Genomic DNA, 16,237 nt, shown 5'->3' on the forward strand with positions numbered 1-16,237 from the left:
CTATTCACAATAGCAAAGACTTGGAACCAAGCCAAATGTCCATCAATGATAGACTGGATTAAGAAAATGTGGCACACATATACCATGGAATACTATGCAGCCATAAAAAAGGATGAGTTCATGTCCTTTGTAGGGACATGAATGAAGCTGGAAACCATCATTCTGAGCAAACTATCACAAGGACAGAAAACCACACACCACATGTTCTCACTCATCGGTGGAAATTGAACAATGAAAACACTTGGACACAGGGTGGACTTGGACACCAGGGCCTGTTGTGGGGTAGGGGTAGGGGTAAGGAGAGCATTAGGAGATATACCTAATGTAAATGATGAGTTAACGGGTGCAGCACACCAACATGGCACATGTATCCATATGTAACAAACCTGCACGTTGTGCACATGTACCCTAGAACTTAAATTATAATAATAAATGTTTTTAAATTGCACAAACCAACACAAAACGTCAAGTATCTCACAGGTTTCTTTCTAGGACGTGGTGATGGCAATGTTCTGAAAGTGGCTTGTGGTGACGGCTGCACCCCTCTGTAAATACACTAAAATGTGTTGAACTGTATGCTTAAAATGGGCGGGGTTTATGCTGCATAAATTATACTTCTATAAAGCTGTTGAAAACAAAGAATCAAACAAATGCTAAGTTCATGAGGAACCCTGTAGTGTGACGAGCGCACTCACTGCCTTGGTTGTGGTGATGGCTTCACAGGTATATCCACGTGCCCAAACCTAGCAAATGATGTGCTTTGGACATGCACAGTTTTATTGTATGTCAACTATACCTCAATAAAGCTGCATTTTAAAAAAAAGCAGCATAGTTATCCACATAAGAATGAATCCCTTATATTTTATTAAACAATGCCCCTTTTGATGGGCATTTAGGTTTAAAATGTTATGCCACTACAAATAATACTTCAATAAATATCTCTGTATGAAAAAAAAGAAATACAGATATTGTGCGTCCTCCTCCTCCCCCACTGGCAAGTCACAAAATTAGAATTTCCCATGGAGGGGACCTGGGAACCTGTAATTTTACTGAACAGTCCCCCTCAAATTCCTTTTTTTTTTTTTTTTTTGAGACGGAGTCTCACTCTGTCTCCCAGACTGGAGTGCAGTGACGCGATCTCGGCTCACTGCAAGCTCCGTCGCCTTCCGGGTTCACGCCATTCTCCTGCCTCAGCCTCCTGAGAAGCTGGGACTACAGGCGCCCGCCACCACGCCCGGCTAATTTTTTGTATTTTTAGTAGAGACGGGGTTTCACGGTGTTAGCCAGGATGGTCTCGATCTCCTGACCTCGTGATCCGCCTGCCTCGGCCTCCCAAAGTGCTGGGATTACAGGCGTGAGCCACCGCGCCCGGCCCTCAAATTCTTATAATCAGACATGTTTAGGGTAACACTGGCTCGGACTTCACAGATTTGGCTTTTCAGGTGCTCACGTGTTGAGCGTCTACTTGGACACTGAGTTTCAGGCTCTACAGACATTCTCTCGATGCCTTGTGCCGTTAAGAAGGCAGAGACCTGGGCATATGAAGAAGTCTGGCCCAGGTCACAGAGCTAGGAAGGAGCAGAGCGCTGATCTGCCTAAAAATGAAATCCATCTCTGCATTTTCAAAAACGCACCTTGTTTTCTGCCTCCTCTCAGGAAGTTGCACATTTTTGGAAAACTCTGGTTCTATGTGAGCCAAGATGCAATTCCAAGAAATGCCCAGAAGAGGGTGCTAAGATTCTCTCCTTCCTGGGACCCGCCAGAATGACTCAGAACTCCACAGGGTCGACTCTGTCGCTACCGCCTGTGTGCAGCCTGGGATCACAGTGGCACCGCTGCGGTTGAGCGCCACCCTGCGGCTGCATCTGAGTGCCGGGCTGCACGAAGGTGACACGGCCCCTCTATCCCCCAGTGGCCCAGACTCACCGGAGGTGGGTTTTCAACGACCAGTTCATAGGTCAGCCCTGCAGACCCAAATCTCAGGATGTCTCCAGGGATGAGCTTCACAGCCACGTTCTGAATGTGGCACTCGTTGACAAACGTGCCGTTGCGGGAATTGAAGTCCTGGAGAACAAAGCTGCACTCTGCCTCGTTATATTCGATGAGTGCATGGTGGTTGTCGATGTCAGGAGACTGCAACGGAGAAGAAGGACAGTCGTAGCCATGAAAACAAAAATGACACGGCCCCTAATGTTTCGAGCTGAGTGCTTTACCTGTGTTGCTGCCGCCAGATCATCATGACAATCCTCATTTTAAAAGGAGGATGCTGAGGATCAGAGAGGTTAAGCGACGCGCAAGGCCACACAGCTAGTGCATGAAGGAGCTGGGATATGTGCTCTGTCTGACACCAGACCTGGGGACAGGTACCTAAGTTGTTGGGTGGGGAAATCAGGCAACACAAAGGCAAAGGGATCTTGGGAGAGTCTTATTGGGCAAATATGGGACCAGGGAATTGACCATTTTCTTTTCTTTTTGTTTTTATTATTATTTTTTAAATTTTACTAAAAGTGAAATGGTCAAGGAATTGGCCATTTTTTATTTCCCTAACTCCACTTGGGTACTTATGGTGGCACTCAGTACCAGGACAGGAGGCAGAAATGGCCCAAACAAGAAACAGAGAAAAGCACTAAAGAAGTCATTACCGTTACTTATACTCCCACCCCAACCAGCAGCAGTCATGGTTAACATTGAGGTTCACATCCTTCCACGTTTTTTTCTATACTTACGTTCTTTTAATTTTTTAAAAAACAAAACTAATCACACCTACATACATAGTTTATATATATTTATATATTTATAATATATAAAATATTATTATAATATAAAATATTATTAAAATATAAAATATTTATTTTACAAATATATATTATATAAAATTTATATTTATAATTTATATATTAATTATATTATTGTTTTATATATTTATAATGATATATAAAGGAATATTATAAATAGCTCTCTGTCCACAAATTTGATAACTTAGATGAAATGAACCAATTTCTTGAAAGACACAACCTACCCAAACTTATACAAAGAGGAATAGATGGTCTGGGCCCTTATCTATTAAAGAATTTGAATCAATAGTTAATAACCTTCTAAAACAGAAAGCACGAGGCCCAGATGGGTTCCCTGGTGAATTCTATCAAACATTTAAGGAAGAAATGATACCAGCTCCCTACAATCTCTTCTAGAAAATAGAAGCAGGGGGAATACTTCCTAACTTATTCCGGGAGGTCAATATCACCCGAATACCCAATCGAGATAAAGACATTACAAGGAAGAAAAACTACAAGCCAGTATCTCTCATATACATAGACGCAAAGTCTTCAACAAAATATTAGCGAATATAATCCAATACTGTATAAAAATAATTATACACCACAACCAAGTGGGATTTATTCCAGGTATCTGAGAACTGATTTGGCGTTTGAAAATCAATTAATGCAATCCATTGCATCAAGACGCTAAAGAAAAAAATAAACGGGGAGCTATCTTCTTTTATTTGTAATTACCAAGTGAAATATGATGTTTAAAATCTTTTCATATGCTTATTTGCCATCTGTATATCTTCTTTGGCAAAGTATCTGTTCAGATCTTTTGTCCATCTTTAATTTGGGCTGTTTTCTTATTGTTGGGTTTTAAGACTCATTTATTTTGGATACATGTTTATAGCATCTTTATTCACAATTGCCAAAAACTGGAAGCAACCAAAATGTTCTTCAGAAGGTAAATGGATAAACAAACTGGTACATACATACAATGAAACATTCGTCAATGATAAAAAGAAATGAGCTCTCAAGCCACAAAAGGATACAGAGGAACTTTAAATGCATATTGCTTAGTGAACAAAGCTAATCTAAAAGGGCTACATATTATATGATTTCAACTACATGAAACTTTTAAAGAGATACAACTATAGAAAGATTTGTGGTCGCCAGGGTTCACGGGAAGGTGGGGGGCTGTGTTGAGCAGGTAGGGCACAGGGGAACTTGAGGGCAGTGCAACTATTCTGTATGATTCTGTATTGGTGAATACCTGACATTATGCCTATGTCAAAACCCATAGAACGTTATAATGTGAAGAATGAATCCTAATGTAAACTCTGGGCTTGAGTTAATAACATATGAATATTGATTCATCAATTGCAACAAATGTATCATGGTAAGGAAGATGTTAATAATAGGGGAAACCGTGTGTGTATGTGTGAGTGTGGTGGGGGAGGGGTTGTTATGTATGGGAACTATCTGTACTATCTGCTCATCTTTCTATGAACCTGTAACTGCTAAAAAAAAAAAAAAAAAGAAAAAGTCTAGGCCAGGCATGTTGGCTCATGCCTGAAATGCCAGCACTTTGCGGGGCCGAGACAGGAGGCTTGAACCCAGGAGTTCAAGATCAGCCTGGGCAACATAGGGAGACTCTATCTCTACAAAAATTAAAAAAAATTAGCCAGCTGTGGTGGTGCACACCTGTGGTCTTTTTTTTTTTTTTTTTTTTTTTTTTTTTTTTTTTTTTTTTTGAGACGGAGTCTCGCTGTGTCTCCCAGGCTGGAGTGCAGTGGCGTGATCTCGGCTCACTGCAATCTCCGCCTCCCGGGTTCACGCCATTCTCCCGCCTCAGCCTCCCAAGTAGCTGGAACTACAGGCGCCTGCCACCCCACCCGGCTAGTTTTTTGTATTTTTAGTAGAGACGGGGTTTCACCATGTTAGCCAGGATAGTCTCGATCTCCTGACCTCGTGATCCACCCGCCTCGGCCTCCCAAAGTGCTGGGATTACAGGCTTGAGCCACCGCGCCCGGCCAACACCTGTGGTCTTAACTACTTGGGAGGCTGAGGTGGGAGGATTGCTTTGGCACAGGAAGTTGAGGCTGCAGTGAGTCATGATGGCAGCACTACACTCCAGCCTGGGCAACAGAGTGAGACCCGGTCTCAAAACAAACAAACAAAAAAATAAAGTTTATTAAATAAACGTGAAAACATATTAGCTCTTTGGGAAATACTACCCACATCATCTTCATCTCCATTCCTATTGACCACATTTCTTTGTGTTCTAAGAACTCTCTCTCTCTCTCTTTTTCTTTTTTTGGAGATGGAGTCTTGCTCTGTCACCCAGGCTAGAGTGCAGTGGCACGATCCTGCCTCACTGCAACCTCTGCCTCCCAGGTTCAAGCGATTCTCCTGCCTCAGCCTCCTGAGTAGCTGGGATTACAGGGGCGTGCCACCACACCCAGCTAATTTTGTATTTTTAGTAGAGACAGGGTTTCACTATGTTAGCCAGGCTGGTCTCAAACTCCGGACCTCAGGTGATCCGCCCACCTCAGCCTCCAAAAGTGCTGGGATTACAGGTGTGAGCCACTGCACCCAGCCTATGAACTCTCAATAACTCATCAAAGAGATAAATTCTATGTGTTGCATTTTGTTCTTCTCTTCCCAAATCCCATTACTTTCAGCTCCTCAAAAGCTGTCAAGCTGTGATTAAGAAATCAAAGCCAGCAGGAAGTTTTGGATGATACCACAAAATGGGACAAGCCTCTGCCTCAGGTTAGGTCAAGGGAGAGTTTCTGAGGACTGCCTGATAATATCACTCCCTCCTGTATTTAGATAACTACAAAAAAAACTGATGTTGGTAGAAAGCTCTGCTGCTAACATAGGCTGAATGTATAAGCTCCACGCTGCTGAGCTGTCTCATTATGAGATTAACTGCTGTTCTGTTTTTATTATTATTAGCAGCTAACATATTTTGAGAACTTCCTGTGAACTGGGCCTTATCAAAGCACTTTGTATTCATTCCCTCATTTAATCTGCAAAACAGCCCTTTACAGGGAGTTCTACTATCATCTCCATATTACAGCTGAAGAAGCTGAGACTCAAAAGGCGAAGTGAGAGACCAGCATTACCCTGTCACTAAAACCAAAGACATTAGAAGAAAACTATAGACCAATATCCCTAATGAATACTGATGCAAAAATCTTCAACAAACTATTAGCAAACAGAATTCAACAGCTTATTAAAAGGATTATACACCATGACCAAGTGGGATTTATTCCTGGAATGCAGGGATGGTTCAACATGAAAATCAATCTGTGTAATAGAACACATTAACAGAATGAAAAGGAAAAACCAGATGACTATCTTGACTGATGGAGAAAAAGCACTTGGCAAAATTTAACACTCTTTCCATGACAGAAAAACTAAAAAAAAAAAAAAAAAAAAAAATAGGAATAGAAGAAAACTACATCAACATAATAAAGGCCATATATGAAAAGCCCACAGCTAACATAATTCTCCATGGTGAAAGACTAAGACTTTTCCTCTTAAGACCAGGAACAAGATAAAGATGCCCACCCTCACCACTTCTATTTGAAATAGTACTGGAAGTCCTAGCCAGAGCAGTTAGAAAAGAAAAAGAAGTGAAAGGCATTCAATATATTCCAAAAGTAAAATTACCTCTATTGTTGGACAACGTGATTTTTATATGTAGAAAGCCCTAAAATTACACACACACACACAAACACACACACATATAAGTACAACACTGAATTCATAAATATTCATAATAATTTATTTATGAATATTTCATAATAAATAATTCATAAGTGAATTCAGTGAAGTTGCAGGATACAAAATCAGCACACAAAAATCACTGGTATTTCTATACACTAATAATATGTGGGGAAAAGAAAGAGATCAGACTGTTATTGTGTCTATATAGAAAGAAGTAGACATAAGAGACTCCATTTTGTTCTGTATTTGAGATGCTGTTAATCTGTGACCCTACCCCCAACCCTGTCCTTGCAAGAGACATGTGCTGTGGTGACTCAAGGTTTAATGGACTTGGGGCTGTGCAGGGTGTGCTTTGTTAAACAAGTGCCTGAAGGCAGCATGCTTGTGAAGAGTCATCACCATTCTCTTAATCTTAAGTACCCAGGGACACATACACTGTCAAAGGTCGAAGGTCGCAGGGACCTCTGCCTAGGAAAGCTAGGTATTGTCCAAGGTTTCTCCTCATGAGATAGTCTGAAATATGGCCTCGTGGGAAGGGAAAGACCTGATTGTCCCCCAGCCTGACACCCGTGAAGGGTCTGTGCTGAGAAGGACTAGTATAAAAGGAAAGAAGGCCTCTTGGCAGTTGAGATAGAGAAAAGCATCTGTCTCCTGCCTGTCCCTGGGCAATGGAACATCTCCGTGTAAAACCCGATTGTATGTTCTCTTTATTGAGATGGGAGAAAACCTCCTTTGGGCTGAAAGTGGGACTTGCTAGCAATGCTGCTCTTTATGAACTAAAAAGGTTTATGGAGATGTTTGCATATGCACATCAAGGCACAGCACTTTTCCTTAAACGTATTCGTGTCACAGAGATCTTTATTCGTATGTCTTACTGCTGACCTTCTCCCTACTATGATCCTATTATCCTGCCACTTCCCTTTTTCCGAGATGGTAAAGATAATGATCAATAAATACTGAGGGAACTCAGAGACCGGTGCTGGCCCGGGTCCTCTGTATGCTGAGCACCAGTCCCCTGGGCCCACTTTTTCTTTCTCTATACTTTGTCTCTGTGTCTCATTTCTTTTCTCAAGTCTCTCGTTCCCCGTAACGAGAAATGCCCACAGGTGTGGAGGGGCAGGCCACCCCTTCAATAATGAACAAGCCAAAAAGTAAAATAAGAAAATTCCATTTACAAAAGCATCAAAAAGAATAAAATACTAGAAATACACTTAACCAAGGAGGCAACAGACTTGTTCATTGACGACTACACAATGTTGCTGAAAGAAATTAAAGAAGACACAAATAAATGGAAAGACAACCCATGTTCATGAATTGGAAGACCTAATATTGTTTAGAACATCAATACTACCCAAGTAACCTACAGATTGAATGCAATCTTTATCAAAATCCCAATGGTGCTCTTTTTTTCCCAGAAATAGAGAATTTTATTCTAAACTTTATATGGATTCTCGAAGGAACCTTGCAGAGCCAAAACAATCTTGAAAAAGAACAACAGTTGGAAGTGTCATACTTCCTGGTTTCAAAAGTTATTAAAAAGAGAGAGTAATCAAAACAGTGTGGGCCTAGTATTTATGCCAGACACACACACAGGGAAACAGATTAGAAAGCCCCCAAATAAACCTTTGCGTATATGTTCAAATGATTTTCGACAAGGGTGTCAATACCATTCAGTGGTGGAAAGGACAGTCTTTTGAACAAATGATGCTGGGAAAATTGGATATCCACGTGTATTAGTAAAAGAATGAAACTAGGCCGGGCACAGTGGCTCACGCCTGTAATCCCAGCACTTTGGGAGGCCGAGGTGGGCAGATCACAAGGTCAGGAGATCGAGACTATCCTGGCTAACACAGTGAAACCCCATCTCTACTAAAAATACAAAAAATTAGCCGGGCGTGGTGGCAAGTGCCTGTAGTCCCAGCTACTTGGGAGCTGAGGGAGGAGAATGGCGTGAACCCGGGAGGCGGAGCTTGCAGTGAGCAGAGATAGCGCCACTGCACTCCAGCCTGGACGACAGAGCAAGACTCTGTCTTAGAAAAAAAAAAAAAAAAAAAGAATAAAGCTGGATCCTTAACTTACATCATAAACAAAAATTAGTTCAAAATGGATCAATGATCTAAACATAAGAGCTAACACTATAAAACCCTTAAAAGAAAACATAGAAGAAAAGCTTCAGGACAATAGATTTGACAATTATTTCTTGGCAATGACACCAAGCACACAGGCAACAAAAGTAAACATAGATAAACTGGACGACATTAACATGAAAACTGTGTATCAAAGGATACACTCAACACAGTGAAAAGGCAACCTACAGAATGGAAGAAAATATTTACAAATCACATCTCTGAAAAGGGGTTAATATCCATGATATATAAAGAACCCCACAACTCAACAGTAACAAAACCAAAATAACCCTATTAAAAATGTGCAAATGGACTTTCTCCAAAGAAGATACACAAATGGCCAACAAGCATATGAAAAGAATGCTCAAGATCACAAATCATTAAGAAATGCAAACCAAAACCACAAGGAGACACCACTTTGCACCCATTAGGATGGCTACTATAAAAACACAGAAAATAAATGTTGGCGAGGATGTGGAGATATTAAACCCTCGTGCACTGTGGCTGGGAATGTAAAATAGTGCAGTCACTGTGGAAACAATATTGTGGTTCCTCAAAAATTTAATAATAGCATTACCATATGATCTGGCAATGCCACTTCCGGGTATATGTCCAAAAGAACTGAAAGTAGGCTCTCAAAGAGACCTTTGTACAGTCATGTTCCTGGCAGCATTATTCACAGTAGCCAAAAGGTGAAAGCAACCCAGGTGTCCAAGGACAGATAAAAGGATAAACAAAATGTGGTCCATGCAAACAATGGATGTTATTTAGCTTTTAAAAGAAAATGCCACAGCATGGATGAACCATGAGAACATATGCTAGTGAAATAAAGCAATCACAAAATACATATTGTGGCTGGGCAGGGTGGCTTACACCTGTAATCCCAGCACTTTGTGAGGCTGAGGTAGGAGGATTACTTGAGCCCAGGCGTTAGAGGCCAGTCTGGAAACATAGTGAGACCTCGTTTCCAGCTCTCCTACTTCCTAGTGGGGTGACCTTGAGCAAGTGATCTATTCCCCTGGGACCTCAGTTTCCTCATCTGTAAACAGGGATAATAACAGAATGGCCCTTATGGGTTTATGGTGAAGATTAAATGAAACAGTGTATATAAAAAACACTTAGAAGAATATTTTAGCTCAGTAGCAGGTGTTAAAATGCTTGTTATTATGCATAGAAGGATGGGCTCTGCACTTAGAAAGCCCTGAGTTCAAGTCCCACCTCTGCTGTGTTTCTGCTGTGCAACCTGGGACAAGTTTCTTTGCCTCTCTGAGGCTGCTTCCTATGCTGCAAAAATGAGTGTGATAAGCTCTACCTCAAAGGACTGACAAAAGATACTATTTGGCAAAATTTTCAGTGTGGTAGGATAACATTTTTGAAATTAACTGGGGTGTATGTGCGTGTGTGCTAAAAACACAGGGACCTGCTATGTTGCCCAGGCTGGAGTGCAGTAGTTATTTCCAGGCACCATCAAAGCATAATGCAGCCTTGAACCCCCGGGCTCTAGTGATCTTCCTGCCTCAGCCACCCCAGTGTCTGGGACAAGCACATGTTTGTATCGAATCATATTTCTTTCTACCTTTTGGCCCTTGGCCATCCCGCGCCCCCACTGTGACCCCTGTCACTGTCTCAGGAAAGGGATGTAATGCAGAAACAGAACAAGCTGGGGTTTTCAAAGGAAGAAAGATGTGAGGAAACGGCCAGGGCTCTGGTAAGACTGTGAGTCTGGGAGCGGAGGGGAAGAGGAAGTATGTCGGCTTCCCTCCTGTCAGTAGGAGCCTTGCCCAGCTTCTCTGGGAGTCTTGAGGAATGGGCAAGTCCCCGAGAAGATGCTGGTTCAGGGGGTATCTCTGAGAGCTCCTCAGAATCAGTGCAACCCTGAGAGAGGGAGGGGAGAGTTCTGAGAGCCCTGAGTAATGGAGTCTGTGACATTTCCCCCAGTGCATCGAGGGCTCCAAAGAACCTTGAGCTGAGACAGCAGTGCATGCCCACTTGCGAGGCACTCATAACAGAGCAGTGATTAGTCATTCTCGGGTTCACAACCCCGTTCCGGAAGTCCTCTTTTCCTGAAGCTCATTGTCCCTGCACAGTCCCAGACAGCCTGACCACGAATCCCAGCCCTCTCTGCCCTTCATACGTGACCTTGGGCAGGCTCCTTAGTCTGTCTGTGCCACAACTGCCTCATCTGTAAAATGAGGAAAGGGATAACCCTACGTTGCAGGGTTGCTGAAAGGATTAAACGAGTTAATACACACAAAAGTGCAAAGAACAGTGCCTGGCACAAAGTAAACCCACAGTAATGCGAATGATAGCATCATCCTCTTAGCCCATCCACCATCTTTCTCCACTGTCCCTGGCAGTGACCCTACTGATTCCTCTGAGAAGCTCTCAACATCCCACAGTATCGCTTCCCTCTCCATGGCCAGAGTCCAGGCAAGAGATGGTAATAACTGTGGTTGGCAGAATGGTCCCTCAAAGGTGTCCATGTCCTGATCCCTGGAACCTGTGAGTGTGCTGCTACCTTACGTGGCAGAGGGATGGTGAAGATATGATAACGATGACTAATCTTGAAACAGAGAGGTTAACCTGGATTATCCAGAGGGGGCTAATCCAACCACGTGAGCCCTTAAAAACAAAGAACTTTCTCTGGCTGGAGTTGGAGAGATGAGTCAGACGGGGAGGTCAGAGAAATCTGAAGCATGAGAAACACTGGGCCCATTGTTGCTGGTTTTGAAGATAAAGAGGCCATGAGCCATGTGGAATTGGGAGGCCTCTGAAGCTGAGGCTGGCCTCCAACCGACGGCCAGTGAGGACACGGAGGCCTCAGTTATATAGCAGCATCGAGCTAAATTCTTCCAACAAAGTGAGTGGGGCTAGAAGCAGACAATCCCCTGGAGCCTCCAACCAAGAGCCCAGGCAGCCAACACTTTGATTTTGGCCTTGAGTGACCTGGGGCAGAGGAACCAGCTGAGTCCACCCAGACTTCTGACCTCCGGAACTGTGAGATAATAAATATTCACTGTTATAAACATAAAAATGAATACAATAACCAAAATGTACTGCAGTATGGACCACCTGCCAGATACTGTCCTGAGCACTTCATGGTAATTCAGTCTTGTAACGCAGTTCCCCGCCACACACACACAGAAGTTGCAGCCGAGAATGGCTGGGTGACTTGCCTGGAACTCTACAACTCAGAGGGCAGAGCCAGGAGGCCTAGCACTGAGTTCATGCTCTTGACCACCCTGTTCTGGAGCCACCCTGCTGTTCTTTGTCCACCCATTCTCCCTACGCTTGTCAGTGTTCTCTTCAAAAGAACAATTAATTTCTCTCCGGCTCAAAGCCTTTTGAGGAGGGGGTTCCATTTTTGCAGCAAGTTAAACATGAAACACTTAGCCTAGCTTAGGTGGCCTTTTTGCACGTGAGTGGCAGGGCCATCCAGCCCTCATCACGCCATGCCAAGTGCTTCACGCAACACCTCCAGATCTTTGTGTGCACTGTTTCTTACACCTGGCAGGCAGAGGGGGGCCCTTTCTCGCCTGCCATACCTGGTAAAACCAGGCTTTCTCTTGTAAGAGTCAGTTCCCGCTTGGTTGGCTCTGAGGAGCTGTCCCCAACACCGAGACAGGGTCCTCTATGCAGGCCCCAGCGCACATCTTCCCAGGAAAACACCTGCAGCCTAGGTCGACCTTTCCTCTTTACCCCAATCCCACACTAGAGGGCGCCACCTCAGTTTGTTGCATCAGTGAGGATCACAAGAAAAGTGATTTTCATTGTTCCGCTTATAATCCTCACCTAGCAGTTCAAACTGTGGAATTTCCCACTACCGATTATCTTAATTGACTCACAAGGAATTTCAGATATTTAGATTTTTAGATGTTCCCTAAAGCCAAATTTACAACCAAACAATGAAGCATCTTTGTCTAGAAGCATTGCATCAGACAGCCCAAGTCTGAAACTCAGCCTCACCATCCCCGACTAGATGTGTGATTTGGGGCAAGTTATTTAACCTTTCGGAGCCCCATTTCCACATCTTTACATGAGGACAATAATGATAGCAGTAGTTCTTGCCTGACAGGGCTGTTTGAGGATGCAGCTCTGTAACACATACACAGCATACACATAGAACACATATAAAACCACACGAGATGCCTCATAAGTAGCCTATACATGGGGGTGTGGCTGTTTGTATTATCTGTGCTAGTCAAAAGAACCTTGAGCTGAGACAGTAATGTGTCTCAAAAGATTATGATCTTCTACCTCACACTCATTAGGATGGCTACCGTAAAAACAACAAACCCCAGAAAATACCAAGTGCTGGCGAGGATGTGGAGAGACTGGAGCCCTTATGCAGTGTTGCTGGGAAAGCAAAATTGCGCAGCCACTGTGGAAAGCGGTATGGCAGTTCCTCAAAACATTAAAAATAGAACTGTCATCTGATCCGGTGGTTCTGCTTCTCTTCTGGGTATGGACCTGAAAGAATTGAAACCAGGGGCTTGAAGAGATATCTGGTGATGGCTCACACCTATAATCCTAGCACTTTGGGAGGCCGAGGAGGGCGGATCACCTGAGGTCAGGAGTTCGAGAATAGCCTGGCCAGCATGGTGAAACCCTGTCTCTACTAAAAATACAAAAATTAACTGGGCATGGTGGTGCATGCCTGTAGTCCCAGCTGCTCAGGAGGCTGAGGTAGGAGAATCACTTGAACCCGGGTGGCAGAGATTGGCAGTGAGCTGAGATTGTGCCACTGCACTCCATCCTGGGCAACAGAGCGAGACTCCATTAAAATGAGAGAGAGAGAGAGAGAGAGAGAGAGAGAGAGAGAGAGATCTTTACAGTCATGTTTATAGCAGCATTATTCACATCAGCCAAAAGCTGGAGGCAACCCAAGGGTCCATTGACAGATGAATGGATCAACAAAATACAGTACAGATATGCAACAGCCACTATTCAGCCTTAAAAAGGAACTCTGACACATGCTGCGACAGAGGAACCTTAAGAACATTATGCCAAGTGAAATAAGCCAGTCGCAAAAGACACGTACCATATGATTCAACGTCTACGAGTAACCTGCAACAGGCAAATTCAGAGACAGACAGTACTTTCTGTCAGAAAGATGGTGGCTGCCAGGGCCTGGGGGGCTGGGAGGGAAGAAGAATGCTTCCTCAGTAGGAACAGAGTTTCAGTTTTGCAAGATGAAGAGAGCTCCTGCGGATGGATGCTGGTGGCAGAGCAACAATGTGAGGCCGGGTGCGGTGGCCTGCACCTGTAATCCCAGCACTTTGGGAGACTGAGGTAGGTGGATCACCTGTGGTAGGGAGTTCGAGACCAGCCTGGCCAACGTGGCAAAACCCCGTCTGTACTAGAAATACACAAATTAGCCAGGCGTGGTGGTGCATGTCTGTAATCCCAGCTACTCAGGAGGCTGAGGCACGAGAATCACTTAAATCTGGGAGGCAGAGGCCACAGTGAGCCAAGATTGTGCCACAGCACTCCAGCCCGGGTGACGGAGCGAGTGAGACTCTGTCCCACTCTGTCCCACCCACCCCCCCACCAAAAAAAAATGTGAATGCAATTAATGCCACTGAACTCTACACTTAAAATGGCGAAGATGTACATTTTACGTTATGTGTATTTAATAAAAAGAGAGATGATGATCTAGTCCTTTTCTTGGAACTTCTTCCTCTTGCAAGGCCTCCATGTGCTGAAGGGAAAGCAGGCCCATGCATTGCTGTGTTGGGAACTGACCAGTGATGTCAGGGGAGAGAAAAGTTCCCTGAGGACTGGCGAGATCAGACGAGGCACATCACAGAGCACAGAACGCCTGGTGGGGAGCCAGGGCTGAATGTGTGAGCACAGCTGAGGCGGGACGGTGAATGGGCGCATCCTGATGAGACGGCGGGCAGCTGGACATCCCCCGGGCCTGCTTCTTTTGGTGGATTTCATCACAGGACTGGGGAGGGGGGAGCATCTTTATCCAGGTCCATGTCCACCTGTCACCTTTTAATTCACATGGGAAATGTGAATTAAAATGCCACGGATACCATGTTTCGCCTCTTAGATAAGCAGAAATTTGTCAGGTAGGTCACATGCTCCACTGGGGAGAGGAGGGGGTGCCCCCACTGCTGCTGGGGAACTGACCCTGTGAGCCTTCACTGGAGGGCAGTGTGGCGATGCCATCAGAGCTGCAGCCATACATGCCCTTTGACATGGCACATGGGCTCGCGTGTCCGTGAAATGATGGGTAAAAGGTATTCAGTGCAGCATTGTTTAATAATAATAAAAAAGACTTTGATGCAGGCTCTTATAGTTCTTACAGGCAGCCTAGAAATGGCAGGTGCAAAGGGATCCGACTCGTTGGGTTGGATGGTTCTGTTGCGTTTGTTAGATCACTCCTGTGCCCCGACCCTCTGATCCCATATGAGAAGGGGCTGACGTGCCATAGAGAACATTTCCCCTAGAGAGAAAGGAGTCAATTAGCAAGATGCTATCCACAAACGCAGAGGAGCAGGCATGAGCATTTCACCTGCATCCCCCTGCAGTTTCTGTCCTTTGCTTTTCTCCATGATCTTCATCCTCCTAGCCACAGCACTGCATTGACTCGGGCTGCCCTGCAAGTCAATTGTAAAGGGAATCCTGAAACCTCCTCGGTGCAGGGCAGGGCAGGGCGAGGTCCTAAGGAGAAGATCAGCTCTCCACTCTTCTTCTTTTTTTTTGAGACACAGTCTCACTCTGTCGCCCAGGCTGGAGTGCAGTGGCACAATCTCAGCTCACTGCAATCTCCCAGGTTCAAGCAATTCTCCTGCCTCAGCCTCCCAAGTAGCTGGGATTATAGGCGTGTACCACCACACACGGCTAATTTTTGTATTTTTAGTAGAGGTGGGGTTTCACCATGATGGCCAGGCTGGTCTCGAACTCCTGACCTCAAGTGATCTGCCCGCCTCAGCCTCCCGAAGTGCTGGAATTATAGGCCTGAGCCACCGTGCCTAGCCAGCTTTCCATTCTTTAACCTTTGCTTCTCTTTTCCTCAAAACAAAGTATATTGAAATAGTACACACACACACACACACACACACACACAAAGCGTGAACAGGAGCTCCCCTGGCATCAGAAGAGGAGAAGCTGGAGTCCCTGGAGATGGAGCAGTGAGAGGGAGGGCAGCATTAAGGCAGGGCTCTCAAGGTTCGGTCCTGGAAGCATCTCCGTGGGGACCCTCACCAGAACCTGCAGAGCAGAGAAATGGACAGATTCCCGACCTCGCCTAACCCCACTGTGTCAGAAAGCCTTGGGATTCATGTTTAACAATCACACTCATGCACATGAAAAACCCAGCAACCATTGGCTTGTGACATTGCTGCATTCTGGAAGAATTAAGTCCCTTTCTTATCAGTGTTCAAGTAACAGCCACATCCAACTATAAACATTCAGCTCAAAAACCACATCAAATTATACAGATTATAACCAGAAGGTTTAGCTCTGAAATGAGCAAGGCTGGTGGCCGAGGTATTCCAGCACTGTCCAATGCAGGCAGCGGTGGGGGTAGATTCTGAAAGGAGCTCCTGATCTCTGCACAAGGCAGCCAGGGAGCCCATTTCAATAGGCAGGTCTTCCACT

The 16,237-nt window shown here is 44.5% G+C and overlaps 1 protein-coding gene across 19 annotated transcripts in view; it reads right to left on the reverse strand.

Moving 5' to 3' along the window:
• FHAD1 (forkhead associated phosphopeptide binding domain 1) overlaps nucleotides 1-16,237 on the reverse strand; it is a 156,571-nt gene that overhangs the window by 131,464 nt on the left and 8,870 nt on the right. For all 19 annotated transcript variants that reach the window (XR_012425833.1, XM_065529680.2, XM_074019591.1 and 16 more), the window contains exon 3: nucleotides 1,927-2,133. Coding sequence is in view for 17 of the 19 variants with exons in the window: in XM_065529680.2 (XP_065385752.1) it covers nucleotides 1,927-2,133 (207 nt within the window). In the remaining 2 variants the exon portion in view is untranslated. The remainder of the gene's footprint in view (nucleotides 1-1,926; nucleotides 2,134-16,237) is intronic.

The sequence above is a fragment of the Macaca fascicularis genome, chromosome 1 (assembly GCF_037993035.2).
Source record: "Macaca fascicularis isolate 582-1 chromosome 1, T2T-MFA8v1.1".
In the NCBI taxonomy this organism is placed as follows: domain Eukaryota; kingdom Metazoa; phylum Chordata; class Mammalia; order Primates; family Cercopithecidae; genus Macaca; species Macaca fascicularis.